The 21595-nt window shown below is 34.1% G+C and overlaps 2 protein-coding genes across 3 annotated transcripts; both read left to right on the top strand.

Annotated features, from left to right (window-relative positions):
- The first annotated feature begins 1383 nt into the window (after positions 1-1383).
- On the top strand, positions 1384-6243 carry LOC125825512 (RPM1-interacting protein 4). Of its 2 annotated transcripts, none has more exons than XM_049504836.1 (4): positions 1384-1448; positions 4418-4966; positions 5634-5813; positions 6043-6243. In XM_049504836.1, exons 1-4 carry the CDS (start codon positions 1443-1445, stop codon positions 6064-6066), a joined length of 759 nt encoding a protein of 252 aa, XP_049360793.1. In that variant the 5' UTR covers positions 1384-1442; the 3' UTR covers positions 6067-6243. The 2 variants fall into 2 exon arrangements, with proteins under 2 accessions (XP_049360793.1, XP_049360792.1); XM_049504835.1 differs by having other exon boundaries at positions 1399-1448; positions 5631-5813.
- Positions 6244-8423: 2180 nt separating this feature from the next.
- LOC125825511 (uncharacterized) lies at positions 8424-10466 on the top strand. Its single transcript, XM_049504834.1, has one exon. It carries the CDS (start codon positions 8482-8484, stop codon positions 10267-10269), a length of 1788 nt encoding a protein of 595 aa, XP_049360791.1. The 5' UTR covers positions 8424-8481; the 3' UTR covers positions 10270-10466.
- Positions 10467-21595: the final 11129 nt, after the last annotated feature.

The raw sequence follows: 21595 nt of genomic DNA, 5'->3' as shown, positions 1-21595 counted from the left end.
ATTTTGACTAATATTTTAAGATAGTATTTTTTAAATCATATTAATATGAAAAAAGTTGTAATTTATAGTACTTTCCATATAGTTTTTGAATATCTAAGAATTTTATTTTAAAATATCGAATTAATATAGTTTAATTTAACTTTAAAAATTAGTCAATTAACTCTCAAAAAGTACAATATGACAACTAAAAAAAACTGAGGGAGGGTATATAATTGGGAAAGACTAGTCAGCCCAGCTTGATAACCTACCAAATGCCATTTCTTGTATTCCAAAACGTGTTTTGACTTTACTTGACCTAACCTCCTCTTTTCTTTTTTTTTCTTCTTTTAATCCTAAATTTAATAGATTATATTATTTATATTAATTATTCTTAAAAAAGAACGACTTTTCTTGATTACTAAACTTCTATAAACTAAATAAGTCTTCCCAAATAGTTTAGTTATTTAATTTGGATTTATCCTGAAAAAAAGTTACTTGTATTAAAAAGTATGTATACGGACAATATTGCTATCGATATCTTGTCCAAGTCTTTCTTCCTCCTCAATATCAGTTTTTGTAACATATTAAACCATCATCTGGACATTTAAGATTGTGTGGAATAACATATTATGATTCTAAATTAGTCACACCCATTTTTTTTCGTTGCAATATATAGGAATAAAATGGTGAGACAAAACATATAATTTAAGGGGTAGGATGTTTGTATGGACAGGAAAGCCAAATATGTGGAATGAGTTGGTCAATACGTTTTCTTTTTGGATGGAAAATAGATGTGGGACAAAAATGAAAAATAAAGGCCAAATGGAGCTAGAGTATGGACTGGTTCGATTATAAGGCCACTAAAGTAATGATTTGAAGCTTCAATTCTTTTGGAGACCCACTTTTTTTACAGATGTATTCTACATATATATTGTTTGTCTATATACTTTTAGTGTCTTCTTCAAATTTCAAGCATCGCAACAAGTCAACATTATTTTAATATCATTATATCAACTTATCAAATTCAACTCAACACTATTTCGATATCATTATATCAACTCTTCAAAATCTTGAGCCAAATTTTATTATTTTAACTTTATATTATATTTTTTTTATTGAAAATTTTCATTATTTTACATTGTTACTTCATTGCATATTACGCACTCTGACTTCACTTATAAAATTATAGTAAATATATTATTAACATTCTATTTATAATTTATATATGCCATTTAAGATAAGAAAAAAAAATGTGTGGTAAATGCATGAGGTAGGGTAGTAACTAGTAAGAGAGGAAGAGTACGTAAGAGAAGAATAGTCAAAGCATTACCGGTGGCGCCGGTCAATGGTTGATCAACCTCTCTTTCATTATAATTATTAGTAGTAGCTAACAATTTCTTCTTTAATTCTCATCTCCACCTCTTTTTCTCTCTGGAGGCTGATTATTCATTTGGTGAACCACAATGGCTGTACGTTTTTTATTTTTTCTTCTCCCTTTCTAATTTTGTTGTTCATCTCTCAATTCATTATCTACTTTTATTCTTTTATTAGTACATCATCATGATAATTTTGTTTCAAACAAACACAAAACATACAAATCTGGTTGTGGTTGTGGTTGTGGTTGTAGCATATTGAATCTATTTCAAAAGTTTTACAACAAAATATCATTTACTTTTCTCTAAATTCACCTAATTGAGACATATTATATATGATTAAGTCTATTCAAAATAAAATTTGAGGTTGAAGCTATTAAAGATGATCATGTATTTAATGTGGAGTTATGTTGATTGGTGTGGTAGGTAATATTTCACTAGGGAATTGGTCTTTTTATTTACTTTCTTAGGGCCCGGCCGTCTTCTCTCATATTAAATAGAGAGCCTCCAATAACACATTTGTATTCATTATCTATGCTGTTTTCTGCTTTTGCTTCAATTTTGTTTTATGATTTTGATAGTCAATATTGGAGGTTAAACTTGATTATAATGGTGGATCCAAGAATTTTACTAAAAGTTTGAAAAATAAAAATGTAGTGCTTGAGACTTGAAACCTCAAGGTGAATTTTGAACTCCTCAATTATTAAGCCAACATCTAATCTTATGTTCAGACGGTTCAAAATCAATCTATATATATATATATATATACATAAAAAAAAATTAAAAGTATATTATATATACCGTGTAATTTTTTAATATCTAGAAAGTTCGGACGACCCCCTTCCGATCCCTCTAGATCCGCCCGTGCTTGATAAGTGTCTAGTGAATTAAGAAATGAATTGCTAAATACACTAAGGTGGGAATTGATGTTAAGAGTCACTTATATAGTTGGGGGAAAGGAGGAGAAAATTAGACAAAACGTCTATTGATCAGTTAAAATTCATTATCAAAATAATCTAATTATCAAATGGTCATTACTGTTTCAAGCGAAGTGCATTTCGCTGGGACTTTGCCTTTTGATCCAATTCTTGAAAATAATTAATCACACAAATTTAATGAGAAGGGAAGCAAAAGTAGCCAAAGATAAATTACTAGAGCTTAGATAAGTTTCCATTTCATCAATTGAATCAACAATTTTACCATCAACTAGTGAGAGACGTGAAGGCCATTGATTTTGCTTTAAATATTTTTCTTTATACGAAACATACCCTCATATGTTTTTCTTTCTTAGTTTTAAGTCCTTGGATCTAATTAATTTCACCGATGAGTTAATAGTAATTTGCATACTCATATTAATTATTCTATAGACATTGAATAGAAAAACTAAGACCATTTCCAACCCAACTCTATTTTACTCTCTATTATCTATATTTGGAGAGTAAAATAGAGAATGGGCTCTCCATCCACCCTCCATTTCACTCTTTATTCTCCATTTTAGAGAGGTAAATAGTTTGGAGAATTACTATTCACTTTCTCTATTTTACTTTTTGATTATATTATTATTATTTTTCATATAAGACCATTAATTAAATATTTAATATACGTAATTCTTTTTAGATGTAATATAATATTTTAAAAAATACATTATTTTATATATACTATTTTCATCTCGAATTAATAATTTTAATTTTAATTTTATTTTCGTCACTTTAATATAATTTGATATTATTATTAATTGTCACTCAGATGAATGCACAAAATTGAAATGATAAGATGAAAAATTTCATTTAAAAATACAATACATAATATAATAATTTAAATATGAGATAACAACACAATACATAACATAATAATTTTATCACAACAATTTCCGTTGCAATTTATGTCCACTAATTTGTATATTATATGGAGTAATATTTATTTGCAATTTATGTTATTTAGAAATTTAGAATAAAATAAAATTTTAAATTAAATAAAAAATTTGAAAAAAATATTTTTTTTATATGCATGAAAATTATATAAAGTGATTATTTGAAAGAAAGAAAGAAAGACAGACAATTATATTATGAAATAAGAAAATAAGAATGAAATAGAAATAATAATATAATATTGAGAAGAGAGAAAAAAAATTCTTTGTTAGAGAATAAAATAGAGAATTGGATTGGAATTGAAAAAAAAGAGAACTCTATATTTGAAAAGTAAAATAGATGATAGGGTTGAAGATGCCTTAACATATAAAAAGAACAGCTATTAGTAGATCTTAGGTGAATTGATATAATAAACATTATACACTTTTAACTTCCTGCCTTAACTTAGGCCTCACATCAATAGTTTATGCAATGTAAAAATGTGTGTATAAACAACAACTATGGATGTATATACATTTTTAATACATAGTTATACAATAGATTTACATGATTATATATTATTTATTCAATATTGATACATTATATATACATTTAGCCATTTTGTTGATTTTTTTTTTTTGTTACATGTACAGTTACGTAATATGTGCACGCCCAAGAAAAAATCCACCAAACATATAAGCTATGAGTTTCACCTAATATAATTTAGAAACTAATGGCAATAAAGAGCGATAATTCCAGTGTTTGAATACAAAGACTATAGTGAAGTGGTAGTAGATTTACACAATTTTCAGCTAGGCTCCAATTTGGAAATCCATCAATCAAAAATAAAGATGAGTTTTATATATACCAGGAGTGCTAGTGAGTTTATCTGATGTGACTGTCTAGCAAGTTTCCAAATAAATCAAGAGTTAGATTCACAACAACAAAATAGTTTTTAGCGATAATAAATATGCATATTAACAGAGTGTTAAAGGCTTTACTGACATTAGATTCAATATCTTATAGGCTTTAGACACATTTACAAAGGGCATAATTGCCATTAAATATATATTTAATAACAATTAAGCTATTGTGATTAATTAAAAATCATTTTTGGTATAGTGATTGTACATTCTTGTCTTCATGAATGTCTTGCTTGTGTTATGATCAATAGCAGAAATCTGCAATAAAAGAAATTTCGTCCAACTGTTTCTGCAGCGTCCAAATGTCCCAAAGTTCGGCAATTGGGAAAATGACGATAACACGCCCTATACTGTGTATTTTGACAAAGCAAGGCAAACTCGTGGTACTGGAAAGATCATGAATCCCAATGATCCCGAAGAGAATCCAGATATGTTTCGTAATCTTGCTCCACCACCTGAAGTTGCTCCTCAATCCAAGCCTAAAAGACAAACAGAGGAACCACCAATTGGGCGTGGTGGGCAAAAGCGGGAACATAGACTAAGTAAAGAAGATGGTGAATTCCGGCAGTATGCTAATTCTCCAGGACGTAATGAGAATATGGGAAGGAAAGGTGCCAATGAGCCATCTCATCAACGTGGTCGTGGATCAAATTCTGGTCGAACTGGCAGACAAAGTATAGGATCTGAACATAGCTTTGATAAATCACCGCTGCATCCACATTACCAGGCAAAGGTTAATAATGCTGGAAGAGGTGTTGCATCTCCTGCTTGGGAAGGAAAGAATAATAATTCTTATGATAGTAGTCACGGTACTCCTGGAAGGTCCAAAGTTAAGCAAGAGAATGTACGTTTTCTATTAGAGTATCATGTTGCATCTCACTTGCTTATTCTTTGCCTTTTGATTATAGTTATGTCTACACATCATATTTGGTTGGTACCTTTTCAATCTCAGCAACTCCTATGTTATATCCCTTAGATGAAATATAGCCTAACTTGATCTGATCACATCATATATGCTTTGAGTTTAACTTCTATATATTGATAGTGTGAAACAACTTTTATATTGTCACGTCCTCGATAAGATAATGTGAGTAATCGTCTATAGTTAGTAGCTTGGAAAATAATGCAATGTTAGATACATTAATGAGGGAGGAGTAGTGAAAAAAGGACATTGTAATGTTAGCGTATGTATATAGGTTAAATCACAAGTTGTTACACTTAATTTCTTAGATAATATAGTCACTCAGGCCTCAGCTAGAAACTAAGTACTCTAATTTGAAGGTTCGATCTTTAATTACTTTTGAGATAAAACTGATAACTTAGTTGTTGTTTCTAAGAAGGGTGATAATCCACACAAAATTGTCATTGTTTTGAAGGCTTACTGCTTTCAAGAAGCATATAAATTCTTATACAACTTTAATCCACAAGCTGTTGAGGTAGTTTGTTGATTCCATTAATTTGAGATGTGAATTCTTACTTAAAGTGGTTTTTTTCGATCTGTCTTCCAGCAGTCTGATAGAGGAGCTGCAGTTCCAAGATTCGGAGAGTGGGACGAGAATGATCCTCAATCTGCTGATAACTACACACACATTTTCAACAAAGTGCGAGAGGAAAAGCAAGGAAATCCATCAGGGACACCTAGTAGAATATCTAACAACACACAAAAGCATAACTCAGAGGAAAAGCAAATGGTACAGTAAATCACTTCCCCTGCATTATATTCCATCTAGAGTCGGATCTAGGACAACTTCTATAGGTTCAAACATAACTTATCTTTTTTCGACTTACAATTATGTACGTATATTGACAAAAACAAATAGAATTGTGCTCTATTCATTCTCAATCTAGTGACTCTAAATCCTGAATTTGCCTCTTATTTGTTTAGCTAATGGTTCTTATTTTCGTGTCTTTGTTCTGCAGAAGTGGTGTTGTTGTCCCTGGTAATTATGCAAGGGAGGACCTTGATTTTATTCTGAAACAGCCAAGGGATGTGTAAATAGTTCAACAAATTACTTGTGCAATATATTAGAGTAATTCATTTATTCTGTGTTCCCACAGAATTCTGCAATTGTATTGTCAACTTGTAGTCTTTTTCTTGTACTTCTATTTGTATGTTACAGACAGTGCTTGACTGCTTGCAGATTTTTATTGTTTTCTCAATTTTGTGTGTGCAATGCAAATGCTTGTAATAGTATTTGATTACTGCTCAACTACTACTTTCTTCTTCTCAAAAAGAATTCTGCATTTTGAATTATGAGGTTTAAAGTATCTAATTATCCATGAATTTGAAGTTGATTCCTGTGCTTTTTAGTAAAATTCAAATATTTATCAAGTGTTAAAAAGTTGTTGTAAATCACAATTATTTAACTTATGATGGTTCTTTTCTTTTTTTTAGGAGAATTACACATATTTTGTATATCCAAGGATGTCGTATCTAGGGTAAATTTAAAATAGATTTTGTGATCATCTTTAATGTCATTTACTTTTCAAAATAAGCTAATTTTAAAAGTTTGGTCAAATAGATTATTAAAAGTGCTTATAAACTGAAAAGAATATGCTGATCAAGCTTATAAAGACAAGATCAATAATACTTCATAGGTTGGCCATCCCAATTTATAACTTTTCATCTTATATGTTTCTACAATATATCTCGTCAAACTTGTAAAATTAATTTATTTTGAAATGTGTTTTTTCAAAAGTACTTTTGTTACAACCCATTATTTTGAAATGTGTTTTTTTCAAAAGTGTTTTTGTCACAACCCATTATATTGAAATGTGTTTTTTTAAAGTGTTTTTGTCAGAATCCAAAAGAAAAAATTGTCGCATGATTCGGAAGATGGACAAGAACTACTAAGAAGATCCACATTAGCCTAAAAACGAAGGCTCATCCTCGGATAAAAAATACACACGCTAAGACAATTATGTTTGGCCATAATATTTGAGAAATATATTTCACTTTTTTAAATAATATGATTTTTAACTATAAGTTTTTTAAAAAAACTATCAAAATTAACCATAGATTTGTATTACATAGCAAGATAGAAACGTCAACATAACAAGATTCATGACTTCCGCAACAAGTCAATTGTATCTGCATTGCGGCAAATAACAAGTAGTAGTATCCATGACATTGGAGCAATGTGGTAATTTGGAGTGAGTACAACAAGCATCATTCCATACATCGTGAAATAAACGAAACACATAACTTTATTACCCTAAGCCGATTGTTCGTCATTTTCATCAACAACCATATCATCACTTTCGTATTCACTGAATATTTCATCACTGCTTTGATGTTCGCATAACAATTATGCAATACAACGCAAACCAACATTATAGAGTGTGTTTTTATAAAAGATAAAAGTTTGGTGTAGAATTTGAATTTTAAAAAATTCCCAAATAATGAGATTTGACCCAAATACTACTTTTTTCTAGTATTTGGGAATTTGGGTTATTTGCCAAGTAATGACAAATTATATGGACAAATACTATTTGCCAAATTTTCCCTCAAATTTTACTTGGAAAATCTATTGCCAAATAGGTTCTTAAAAAAAATAATTTTTTAAGTTTAAAAAAGAGTAGGGGGGGCTACTTTTGATTTTAACTTATGGTATGTCATTTTAATTTTTTTTAAAGTTATTTTTAATTTTGTCAGACATTTTTTACTTATTTTTAAAATTTGCCGAACACTTTCAAAAGTAAAAAATTAATTTAAAAATAAATTTGACCAACTTTAAAATCAATCCGAATGTCCTCCAAAATTGAGATTTGGGATCCCCAAGGGCCAGTAGTTTGTTAAGAAATGACTAATGAGATTAGCATAAAATATTGGAGAAGTATGCATAATAGCAAAAGTCTAGGGTGGAATCTACAATTAGCCCAAAAGGAAAAGATATAAAAAACAGCTAAAGCAAAGAGAGTCACATGAGTTAAGCAGGTCAAGTCAAAACACAAAGGACAGTAAGTTTTAAGCGAGCGAAAAAACCTCAAATTCGCCGCCAAAATTTGGCGCTCCTCCAAAATTCGAAATTCAAAGAAATTGTATAATGCCAATTTCAATATTCAATTTCTTTCTCCCTCCTATACTTCCGCTGTTCCTTCATCTCTCTCTTCTCACCATTAATGGCAGAACTCAATATCATTTTCAGGTATTTCTCCCAAACCCTAATTTACGCTTCAATTCAGGAATAGACCCTTCCTTTTCCAATTTTCTTTCACCATAACTGCAAAACCACCTCAGTCATTAGTCATCCAAATAATTCCAGATCTGATAGATTTTGTTTCATGCGATTTAAGCTGTGGCGCTGGTTAGAAATTTGTATATTCTTGAATTGTTTTTGTAACTAGTTTGGTGAAGTTATGGTGAGAGAGCAAAGTATTGAATCATTTTACACTCGGTTGCGGGATTCAGCTCTAGCTTCAGCTTCTACGTCACCGCTGCTAGTTTTCCCCTCAACTTCTGATGTAGATTCACTCTGCGCTCTCAGGATAATAGGACATGTTCTTGAATCTGATTCTGTTAGATATGCTTGTTACCCAGTTTCCAGTTTTAAAGAGATTTATAAGTATACTGGGGATAATCTAGGGTCAGCTGCAGATGAGCCAATTACTATTTTGCTGATTAATTGGGGGTGTCAAAGGGATCTTAAGAAGGTTCTAGACATTGGTCCCTTAGCACGTGTTTTTGTTGTGGATAGTCATAGGCCTATACACTTGCATAATTTGAGTAACCAGAATGATAGGGTTATAGTGTTATACACTAGGGATGATGAGCAGCAGGCTGATTTAGCGTATGATTTTGATGTTTCTGCTTTGGCAAATGCTAGTGATTTGAACAGTGAGGATGAGTTTGAAGAGGAATCTGATAGTGAAGATGAAAATGATAGTGAGAGTGAGGAGGAAGATGGGGATGGGATGAGGAAGAAGAGGAGGGTTTCTGCGGAAAATGAGGGTGACCCTGTTAAGCTTTTTGGGAAATTGAAGAGGGAATACTATTACATGGGTAGCTTCCATGGGAAGCCATCTGGTTGTTTGATGTATGAACTGTCCCATTTTTTGAGAAAGAATACTAATGCGTTGCTTTGGTTGGCCTGTGTAGCTTTAACTGATCAGTTTGTTCATGAGAGATTAACCGATGAGCGGTATCAGGCTGGGGTAATGGAGCTAGAACAGCATATCAATAGTTCAGGCAATTTAGACTCTATCACCTCAGTTACTCTTAAGGATGGGACAAAGGTCACAGCACCAAATTCTTCAAGGATTGCATATGAGTATGAACCTAGGCTGATGTTGTTACAAGAGTGGAACTTGTTTGATTCAATGTTGTGTTCATCTTACATTGCAACTAAAATGAAGACATGGAGTGACACTGGGATTAAGAAGATGCAGCTTCTTTTAGGTCGAATGGGTTTTGCACGCGAGGAATGCAAACAAAAGTTTCAGTTCATGAGCATTGAGATCAAGAGGAGAATGAAGGACATGTTTGAACAATATTTGCCGGAATTTGGCCTCACTGATTTCTATTATAGAGGTTTCTTGCTTCTTCATGGGTATAGTTCAAAAGTTTCAGCAGCTGATGTGGTGTATGGGGTTACTGCACTTCTAGAGTCATTTGTAGAGTCAGATGGATCATGTGCCTCCAAACAGTTTGGGGAGGCTTACGATGCATTATCCTTGACCAAGCTTGACAAGTTGGAAACTGGAATGCGGCAAGCTATCAAAGTTCAAAGGGCAATCCTTAGACAAGGGAGTGCAGCAATTACCAAGAAAGGTTCTATAAGAAGTGGGAGTAAATTTAGGTGGGTGAAGCTTGAAGACTCAGCAGATGCAAAGCTCCTGTGTCATCCTCAGGCTTTAACTAAATTTGGTTACTTTCTGATGGATGCTTTACGTGAGAAAGGAGCAAGGATGAAACCATTGATCTGCATTTGCTACACCCAGGAACGAAGTAAAGTGTTGATTGTAGCAATATGTGGGAAGCCACGACTTGGTGCAGTCCAAGGAAATGCATTTGGGCTTGCATTCAGAAGTTCAGCTGAAGAGACAGGAGCTGAGTTCTTTCATGAACTATTTGAATCATCATGGATAGTTTTGGATGCAGTTGCTGTCAATTCATTCATGATCAGGCTAACAGAGAAGCTTTTGTAATGAGGTTTATCCAAACAACCTTTCTTTTTACCATTTAACTGTAGTTCTGTTCTTCAGAAGTTTAATAGTCTCCTGTGATGAAGCTCCCTTGGATTGTACTCATCCAAAATAATTCATTAGCTATGGACTTAATTCATGTATGTAACCAAGTTGGCTGCTTGTCTTCATTTGTTGTTACTGCAATTTATTTTCACTTGTATTTAGTTTGATCATGTCGAAGCTATTATCATGTAACACTATGCTTCTTACTCTCTTTGTATCCTTTCTGTTTGATCTTCTTACTATAAGAATGTGTACTTGCACATAAATCTTATGTATCTTAAAATGATTTTGTGAAGCTACTATCAGTTATGTGAGGTATTGTGACTATCACCATTAATGCAGCTTTATGATTTTGTCATTCATTTCATTGTTTGAGGTGACTGAACCACTTACATTTACTTTGCCTTTACTTCAGCTTACTGCTAGTAGTTGCATGAGATAATTGTCTTTCGTTTTTTTATCCTTCTTGTGATTCAGCAGACTTTTGATGCAAAAGATGGTACTCAAGAGATATTCCCTCACAATTTGGATGGCATAGCTTGACTGGGAAAGATTAAGCCATTAAAGTTTTCAAGAAGCTCTTGTTGAATTGAAGAAGAGTAAGAGAACTTGAAATGTGTGTAGAAAGAGTTCAAAAGATAAGATTTTGGGCGAAAAAGTCCGCCATTGTCCCTTAAGTTTGGACCGTTACTTGAAGTTGGCTCTATACATAACATGGATCATAAGCAATTCAAATATTCAAAGTTCTTTTTTTCCTTGTCCAACTGTATCAGTAAAAATAACTGATCTGTTACTGCAAAAGTCACCTTATCTTTATCTATGGAGGTAACTTGGAGGTATTTTCACCTTGGGACACAATTTCCTTTGATCCTTCCTAACTGTGCCTTAAAAGTCTGTTTCTTAAGAATCCTTCTCATTGTGAGTCACAATTTGTGACTGTTGGATGCCAAAGATTTTGAGTCCTGCTTAGATTACCTTTGGAGGCTACTCTTTTCATAGCCTCCTCATTTCACTCTTCACTTCAGATGCTTCATTTGCCTTTATCTCCTCTTATTTCATTTTTTCAAATTTCTTGGTCATCTGCGTTGTACTTACTCCCAATTATTTTTGTTCTCTTTTTCTCCATTTCCTTCATATTTATCTCTAGGAACTCAGCTTATAGCTAAGGGAAGGAACTGCATTTTATGCAACACTACTATGGTGAAGAGTGATTTGAGACTCTTTTTATTGAGATTTCCCCCATTTTCCTAGTTCCTGAATCTTTTTCCATTTCTTGGTCATTATCTTAACTGTTACCAGTAGCATCATCTTCATTCCTCTTTTTAACACTATTTTAGTTCTCTTTTTCTACACCTGCAGCACAGTTGTCATCTTTCTCCTCTGATTTTGTCCATTTTCTTAGTTATTATGTTGTATTTACTGTTACTAATGGCATCCTTTTCATTCTTTCACTGCCACTGTCTTCATCATCTCCTTCCATCATTGCATCTATTTGATTATATCCGTTTTGTGTAAAACATATTCTCCATTCTGAAAAAGAAAGGAATACTTTCCATTCTGTACTTCAACTTCAGCTCCATGTTTCCTTCTTGTACTGCACTTTAATCGTCTTGGAAAAACTGCAATCAGACTTTGCGAAATTTTACCTCTGTTTCTCAACAGGAGTCTGCTTTAAACCTCTGGTTCCAGATATAATTGCAGTTGTGTTCACATTGTTTGTTATCTCAATGCCGCCACTTGTTCCTGGACAGCTTCAGCAGCATTGTCATCTTTGTAAACTGAATTGTCAGTTGAAGCATTAGCCTTGCCTTTTGCACACAAATGCACTATCACCAACTCTACCGCTACAAATTGAAGCCTGTTAAAACTGAAAAGATGATGAGTATATTGCGAGTGCACTTGGCATGTGATAGGTGTGCTTGATTTCAACAATACTAAAGCATACAGAAACAAGATATATTCAAATATATTTAACCAGATAACCAACTCCAACTATAACAAATTCTAGCTTTGTGCACTCAGACCTTCATGTTAAGTTTCAAAAGCTTTCAGTTCTTCAGATATTGTAGCTATTACAATGGGTTGAATCCCAGTTGACCCATTCAAGGTTTAAGAATGTTTACTAATAAACAAAGTAAATCAGTTGTTCTCAATCTATTAGCCAAAATCAAGAAACTGACAGAAATTTATTTTGACCAATAATAACACTAATAAATTGTTTGAGCAGTAATTTTGGGTTAGGCTATGGCTAGATATTCAATAGTCAATACCTATACATTATATATACCTTTTTTATGGGTTGTAAAGATAAACTTATCAATTATCATAACTTAAATATTGGGAATAATGAAACTATTTACCAAAATTGTACCCAACCCAAACTATTTACCCTTAATGGATCTATGATTCAAACTATTTACCCTCATACCCCATTTGACGCATTAAAATACAATTACTCTTGATACCATCAGAGTATATATATACTTTGGTGTATCAAATAGTAACTAGTAGTATTTTCAGTGAAGCATTGTTTTTTCAAAGTATTTCTATACTCTAATAGTATCAAACATCAATTTAGCTAATTTTCACTGAATCACTACATTTTCCTCCTTAATACCAACATAGTATATATATATACTCTATGGTATCTTGCAGTAACTAGTAGTGTTTTCAGTGAAACATTGTTTTTTTTTCTTTGATACCATGAAGGAAAAGTTTTATGGTGGTTGAGGTAGGGAAAATGCATATATTCCCCCTGAACTTGTCCCGAAAAGTTAGTTACATACTTAAACTATTATGACGACCTATTACACACCTTTACTATTTAAGAGTGAATTTATTTACCCCTGAGATGTGTAACACCACTCACAATATGTAGTGTATTACGCTCGCTGCCACATCAGTGCCATGTTAGCGCCATGCCAGAAATTAAAAAAAATTATATTCTTTTTTATTTTAAATTAACTTTTCTTTTGTTAACTATATTTTACACTAATTAATCTCCAATTAATTATTAAAATTCTCTAATAATTATATTTTCTTCATAGCAAAATTATAATAAGATGAAAATTTTAACAATAGCCGCCAAGAACACTAATCGAAACATGGAGCTGATTTATGGAGTGGAAAATTCTTCCGTTCTCTCAAAAAACCCGCCATAGCTGTAGTGGCTAAGAAACCCCCAAAATTTATCCCGCCGATGACATTAAGAAATCTTTTGTTAACAAACACAAATCAAAACCCACAAAACTTAGATTGATGATAAGTAATTTGCTAAGCAAGCTGAGAAGAAGTCGAAGAAGAAAGAAGGAGAGATTTTTGCTTAAAATAAAGTGGAGAAAAATGTGCTTCCTTAAGAGGGTGGGGTTGAAGAATGAGAAGAAGAGGAGGGTGTGTTGTGAAGAAGAAGAGACGTGGAGAGTGGGGTGGGGTCTAATTAAATTTTGATTTTTTTCTACTTTAATAAATCTGACGCGGTTATTTTTATTTTTAAAAAAAATATTTTTCCACATTAGTTTTAGGGGGTAAATAAATTCACTTTTAAGTAATAAAGGTGTGTAATAGGTCGTCATAATAGTTTAAGCGTGTAACTGACTTTTCGGAACAAGTTTAAGGGGGAAATCTATGCCTTTTTCCGGTTGAGGTACATTATGTCATAGTTGTGTGAGGGATTAGCTTAACGAAAATGGCTAAAAATACCCCCGGACTATCCAAAAAGATTTAAATATACCCCTCATTTATCTATTAGGCTAAAAATATCCCTCTTCTACCTTTTTGGCCTATTCTACCCTTAAAACTAACAACCCACTTATTATTTTTTTTATTATAATTTATTACATGACTCTTTCCAATTGGACAAAATTAAAACCCCAACCCACCAAAGTTAAGCCCCCGTGCACCTATTCCTGGCAATTCCAAATAGAAAAATTAGGAATTTTGTTTAGAGATCTATGTATTTAAATTTGTATAACTTACATAAATCTCATAGTGCAAGGACCTAAATTACATTCTATCCTTACTCTTTTTCAATTTACAAAAATCCCTCAAAATCAGTGCTATCCGGATACATAACAAACAAGCCGGATACATTAAAACAAATTCAATTACACTTTTAAAGGAAAAAGAATATAAAATTGAATGTGAGTTTCCCAAATCACGCTAATCTAGTTGATTTCAATCTCTCCCAAATCTTAACAGATTCAATCAAATCAAAATTCAAATTTTCTTCTCTCAATTCTCTTCCAAATCCGCCAGCTTCAATTCAAAATTCAAATTTTCTTCTCTCAATTCTATTCCAAATCCGTCTAGCTGCAAACAATTCAATTTTTCTTCTTTCAATTCTCACCCAAATCGTAATAGATTAAAAAAAAAGTCAAAAACAATAGCGGATACATGATGAATACATTCAGGAATTTGGAAAAGCAAGGTGAGTTATGAACGATACATAAATGATGGATTTCAAATTTCTTCTCCCAGTTCGTCGAAGATCCTTTCAATTTTGTTAGTAAGCTATTGCTGCATCTTTCAGGTTTTCTCTATAACAACTGGCATTCACTGTGTTGTCACTCGAGAAGGATCTATATATCCTAAGTCCTAATTGGTGTCTTACGTATTGGAAAAATGAAGCTAATCAACAAGCACATGTGTTCCTTTGTTTCCCTTTGCCAGAGAAATATGACACTAAAATATGTATCAACTTTGTCAGAGAAATATGACATTCAAAATTGTCGATTTTTTTTAAGAGACTGGATTTTCAATGTATCTGCTATGCATTAATACAACAAACCAAAAGGATGAAGAGATACATAGCTTTGATGGATCATCTATCCCTTTTATAATGTTGTGTAATCGTTTTTTGAATTATATTTTTGAGATGGATAGATTTATCAATACATTACTATTTATGTATCTTGTTTAAATTGATAAGTATTGTATTTCTACTATATACATTAAATAAGAAAATTATTGCTCATAAGATGTTAGGTTTGAGATTGATACATTACTGTTTGGTAATTGTTATGTATCAGATATATTTAGTATAAATTCAAATTCACGTATCATGCCTAAAAAATTAGTGCATGATACATTATTAACCAACTTTGATATTGAATGACTCCATCTTCCCCTTAGGAGAATGCCTCAATGGCTCTTTCAGAATCTGACTTCTTCAAATCAACTAGTACCAAATCAAGATCTTGCTTATCCTTCACATTCGATACAAAAGACGATTCCAACCCATTATGAACAACCACCCCACCTTCACTAGAATCAACCAAGAGAACACCCGATCCGGCCCACCCATGAACATAAAAAATTAACTCTTTCTTACCACCCTTAACATGAGCGATACTTCCCATTGATAGTCGACTAAGAGCATCCACCATCACATTTGCTTTACCTGGTTGATAATGGACACTCATGTCATCATCCTTCAATAACTCAAGTCAACTCCTTTGGTGAATGTTCAAATCCTTTTGAGTGAAAACATACTTCAAACTCTTGTGGTCGGTAAACACATCTACATTAACAACATATAAGTAATGTCTCCAAATCTTTAAAGCAAACACTACCGTTGCTAACTACAAATCATGAGTCGAATAATTCTTTTCATGAGCCTTCAATTGTCTTGAGGCATAAGCGATGACCTTTCAATGTTGCATCAAAACGCAACCAAGACTAATATGTGAAGCATTATAATAAACCACAAAACCCTCTGATCCTTACGGTAATGTTAAGATAGGGCTTAAGTGAGTCTATCCTTCAACTCTTGGAAACTCTTCTCACAAGCTTCCGACCATAGGAATTTCACTTTTTTGAGTCATTGTCGTCAAAGGAGAAACAATAGAGGAAAATTCTTTCACAAACCTTCTATAATAACTGGAAAAACTCAAGAAACTCCGTATATCTGAAGCGGACAAAGGTCTAGGACAATTCTTAACCTCCCAGTCTTCTTAGAATCAAGTTGAATACCTTCACCGCACATAATATGGCCAAGGAAAGCAACATATCTCAACCAAAACTCACATTTGCTAAACATAGCATACAATTCACGATTCTTGAAAATTTGCAATACAATCCTCAAATGATCAACATACTCATCCTCATTCCGTGAGTAAATCAAAATATCATCAATAAACACAATAACAAATATATCAATATATTGATTGAAGACTTTATTCATCAAATTCATGATTGCCGCCAGGGCATTAGTCAAACCAAAAGAGATTATTAAAAACTCATAGTGACCATACCAAGTTTGAAAAACCGTTTTCAGAATGTCACTCTCCATCTCCCTCAATTGGTGATAACTCAACCGGAGGTCAATTTTTTAGAAGTAACTTGCTCCTTGGAGTTGGTCAAACAAATCATCAATTTTTGGAATAGGATACTTATTCTTAATGGTAACTGATATATCGTGAGTTTACATTATTTTTAATGTATTTCACGTAGAGTTTGTGTGTGTCTTTGGCTATTTTGTTATTAGGAATAATGTTTTGTGTGTGATTCTTGCAGGAAATAGGCTTGGATGCGATTAATGAAGATGCGAGCTGAAAAGTGCTAAAGTAGCCACCAACGGAGACATCCACAGACTGTAGGTCCAGGGATGGGACGTGGATGGGCAATCGTAGGTCCTAGTTTGGGAGTTGAGTTCCAGTACTCAGTCCACGGAGTGCCAGGACGGACCGTAAGTGATGCATCATAGGTGGAATATCAGGGAAGTCTGACCAAGTGTGGAACCACGGAGTAGATGACGGACTGTAGGTCGACCCATGGGACGTCCTGCACATCCGTCGATGGATATCTGGGAGTTGAAGGTTCCAGTACCTGATTAATTTTCTAATTGTTGGACCACGGATGGGACCTACGGACCGTGGGTCAAGGCGTCTACAGAAACCGCATTTCAGCAGTGTATTTCCTTATTTTATTTTCTGTTTACTTTAGATTTTGTTTTCTATAAATAGGAGTTGTAATCCTCATTTTTGGGGGTTAGACATTATTGTAAACTTCTAGTTTTTGGTCTTTTGAGAATTAATTTTGCAAACACATAGTAATTTAATATCTGGAATTCGTTTGATACAATTTTCACTTTGAATTTCAATTCAAGATTTAGGTTTTCATCTATTATCATTGTAAGTTCATGAATTCTTTTAACCTAGTTATGAGTTGTGAATTATCAAGCATGAGTAGCTAAATCCACAACTAGGTTTGTGGGAACCATGAACAATTAACAAAGTATGAATAATAATTAAGTAATTCTTGAATAGTGTTTATGCATGTATTGTTAATCCTTTTGTTTAGAAGTCTTTTTAACGGGTGCACACGTTAGAACTCGCCTTGTTCCTACTTTCTGAACCAAGGAGGTAATGAATGAGAAAAGGATTAAACAACAGAGATTTAGTGGATGTTATAATAGTCTAATGTCAATTGGAGTTAGGGTGAAAACTAAGTCATACATTGATATGATGACTAATCTGAGGTAAAGGTAAGGGTTAGTAAAGCCTACACCCGTAGCCGGACCAAGGTGCGTTGTGAAATTCCCTATTTGGAGGACCAATCACTTAGGGATACCCAACTTACCAACTTTGCATGTTAAACACTAGGAAATGATTACTATTATTAGAATTACTGCGTTAAGAGTTTGTGGGGAATACACATACCCTATTTTTCATCTTATATTGATCTCTCAATGTGAATCTTGTCTACTTGTTACTTAAGCATTCAAATATGTTATTTACTTACAAAATCCCCATGTTTACTTTTTTTGGAAATAGTTTGACTAAATGGATATAATAGTGAGTTAAGTTTAAGTCTGAACCATATTCCTCGTGGGATCGACCTCAACCTACAAGTTGGGTTCTTTACTTGATAACGATCGCTTATACTTCTTTAGGGAGGTGTAATTTGAGCGTATCAAATTTTGGCGCTGCTGCCGGGGAATATGACTTTTAGATTAAGTTTAACTACATTATTGAACTTTAGTCAAGTATTTCCTGATTTTACCTTTTTCTTTTGTTTTTATTTTTTACAGGTTTCTACTCTAGTGTATGCCAAGTACACGGAGTCGAGGTGAACCATTGACCCCCTATGATCCAGAGTTGAGTAAAACTTTGAGAAAAATGAATAATCAAGGGGTTCACAACAATCCAATCAGAGAGAATCTAGGTGATGAAGTTGAATTGCAGCCTCCTGTAATTGTTAATGTGCACGCCCATGTTTATGGTGGTAATCTAATCAGAGAAGCAGATAGGGTACAAAATCCACCAACACCTAGGTTGCTTGATAACTACCGTGTTGACTACAATACATTTGAATTAAAAGGGCCTATTGTTCTTCCTCATCTACATCCAGAGCATACATTTGTGGTGACCAGCAGTCTGATGCAAATGCTTATGACAAGAGTGTTGTTTTCTGGTCTAGCTTCGGAAGATCCACATGATCACATGGCTAAATTGAGAAGTGTCTGTAAGAGTTGTGTGGGACGGCCGAAATTAGATATGAATGTCATAGGTTTGAGAGTTTTCCCTCTATTATTGACAGGTGATACTGCGATATGGTTTTCTGAGCTTCCATACAATTTGATTCATACATGGGACCAACTGCATAGGGTGTTCACAGAGAAGTAATTTTTGGTGTCTAAGAAGTTAAATCACAAGGATAAACTGAACAATTTTGTAGCACTACCCGGAGAGTTTGTGAGCAGTTCATGGGATAGGTTCACTACGTTCATCATAGGTGTTTCGAATCACCGCATTGATGATGAGTCACTTAAAGAGTATTTCTACAGAGGGCAGGATAACAATGGAAGGCTCTGCTAGATACTATTGCTGAAGGGTCATATGGTGAGTGCACTTTTGAGGAGATCGCTAAAAAACTAGAGAAGATTTCCCGAAACAATAAGGCATGGAGCACTAGAAAGGCTAATATTGGAAGGAACACGTTCGCGGTCCAAACTGCACCAAATCAAGTAAATGATGACATTCGTGAAGAGATGGCTCAAATAAGACAAAACTGGGTTTGGTATTGAAACATGTGAGTGAAGGTGCAGAAAAAGTGAATGCGGTAAACTACTTAACTAGACCTCCACCACCACCAATTAAGAAATGTTACTCTGAGGAGGATGCATATTTGGTTAATGATCAGACTGGGGGTTTCCGAACCAACGCCCAAGGCTCCAACTCAGATAATTGGTGCCAAGGTCAAGGAAACCAAGGTCGAAGCTACGAAAACTACAATCGAGAAGGAAACTATGTCCGGGATGGGAACGATAATCATTATAAAAACTACAACCGGAACAACTATGACAACATGAATTAGAGAGTTGGGCCCCATGTTCAACCTGGTAATAGAGAATCTGGTAAAAGAGAGAGTGGTAGTAGTATGTCACGCATTGAGGATATGATGCAGAAGATGATAAAGAGGTTTGATGCAACTGATGAGAATGTGAAAGAGATGCGAAACGACATGTCTGGAATCGGTGAAAAAGTTGATGCCCATGCAGTGTCGATCAAGCAAGTTGAGCAGCAGTTTAGTAAGTTGTCCATTACTCTGAACCCACGTCAACCCGGCACACTCCCTAGCAACACCATCCAGAATTCAAAGAATGATGGGCATTGTGTGGCAGTCACTAATCGTGGAGATAAACAAACCATTGATCCCCCTATGTCGTCTGAGGTTGAAAGTGTGGTAGAAAAAGATACTGATGAGATTGAGGTTGCTGGAGAGTCGAATAATGCTACAGAGAAAAAAGCAGTAGAGAATCGAAAAATGCTACTAAGAAGGAAGCGGAGGTGACCCAAAAAGTCATTCCATGCCTAGACCTCCACCTCTATTCCCACATAGATTGGTGAAAAAGACCGAAGAAGGAAAATACCGCAGGTTCATAACTATGTTGAAACAACTTTCCATTAATGTTCCGTTGATGGAAGCTTTGAAGCAAATGCCTGGGTATGCAAAATTCATGAAGGATTTGGTGACCAAAAAGAGGGATGTCAGTTTTGAGGATGAAGAAAGGTTATAACATTATAGTTCTATTGTTATGCGGTCACTAGTGCAAAAGAAAGAAGATCACGGAGCTTTCACTATTCCTTGTACCATTAGGATGTTGCATTTTGCAAAGGCTTTGTCTGATTTGGGTGCCAGCATTAATCTGATGCCATTGTCGATCTACAATAAGTTGGGTTTAGGGGCTCCAAAATCGACTATGATGCTTCTACTCCTGGCTGATAGAACTATGAAGAAGCCCATTGGTGTTCTCCAAGATGTCCTTGTGAAAATGGAGTCGTTTATTTTTTCGGTGAATTTTGTGATACTTGATTATGAGGTTGATTTTGAGGTTCCCATCATCTTATGGAAACCATTCCTTGCTACTGGACGTGCCTTAGTCGATATGGAGAGAGGGAAGATAAAGTTGCGACTGAATAATGAGGAGGTAACTTTTAATATTTGTAGGTCTATGAAGCAGGAAAGTGATCTTAAGTCGGTATCAGTGGTGAATCATATTGTGGAGCGAGGTTCTGAAGTGTCTATTGAAAAAACGTTGGGTGATGATGCACTAGCAGCGGTAATGATGAATTTTGACGGTGATGGTATTAAAGAGTATGATGAATTAGTTGCCGCACTTGATAGGTTCAAATTTCGTTCCAAACCAAAAATATTGGAGTTAGATATGAAGAATCGCGACTCTCCACCTGCAAAACCGTCTGTGGAAGAGCCTCCAAAATTGGAGCTCAAGGCTCTACCATTCCATTTGAGGTATGTATTCTTGGGGAAAGATGACACTTTGATGAGTCCACGATTTGGACTCATTTAGGGATTTATTTTAATAGATTTAGTGTCCTCAAATGCATATTTTGTGCCAATAACTGATGTATCCTTGATTTTCAGGTATTTGGATTGAGGAACAAAGCATGGACACTAATGAGCAAAAAAGGAGCAAGGCAGCTGAAAGAACAAAGAAAAGAAGGCCCGAGGATCGCCTAAACCATTGGGTGAGTCACCGAATGGCCATGGTCTCGCCTAATGTTCCAGCGTGCCAAGTCCTGAAGGAGAAAATCAAGTTGGCGATAGAAAGGAGCAGTCGGCGAGTCACCGAACGGTTCCGCGATGTTGTGCTATATCGCTCAAAGTTACAGAACTTGAAATTGCTGAAGGCCAAAGCAAAAAGGCGATGGAACTTATCAAAGGGCGGATCGCCGAGTGGATCGACGATCCCGACTTATTGCTCTGAATGGTCCTTCGTAACACATTTTTGGTGAATATAAATACATATTTGAATTTTTAGCTT

This window comes from Solanum verrucosum, unplaced genomic scaffold, assembly GCF_900185275.1.
Source record: "Solanum verrucosum unplaced genomic scaffold, falcon-dt-bn FXZP01000101.1, whole genome shotgun sequence".
NCBI classification, from domain to species: domain Eukaryota; kingdom Viridiplantae; phylum Streptophyta; class Magnoliopsida; order Solanales; family Solanaceae; genus Solanum; species Solanum verrucosum.
This window is presented reverse-complemented; position numbering and strand designations above follow the sequence as displayed.

What these genes read in the sequence shown, in the direction of transcription:
- LOC125825512 (XM_049504835.1), top strand. An exon ending in CCAAAGTTAAGCAAGAGAAT is followed by an intron (nt 4,967 to 5,630) that starts GTACGTTTTCTA and finishes TCTGTCTTCCAG; the next exon opens with CAGTCTGATAGAGGAGCTGC. An exon ending in ACTCAGAGGAAAAGCAAATG is followed by an intron (nt 5,814 to 6,042) that starts GTACAGTAAATC and finishes TTTGTTCTGCAG; the next exon opens with AAGTGGTGTTGTTGTCCCTG.
- LOC125825511 (XM_049504834.1), top strand. Translation starts at nt 8,482, where the DNA reads ATGGTGAGAGAGCAAAGTATTGAATCATTTTACACTCGGTTGCGGGAT.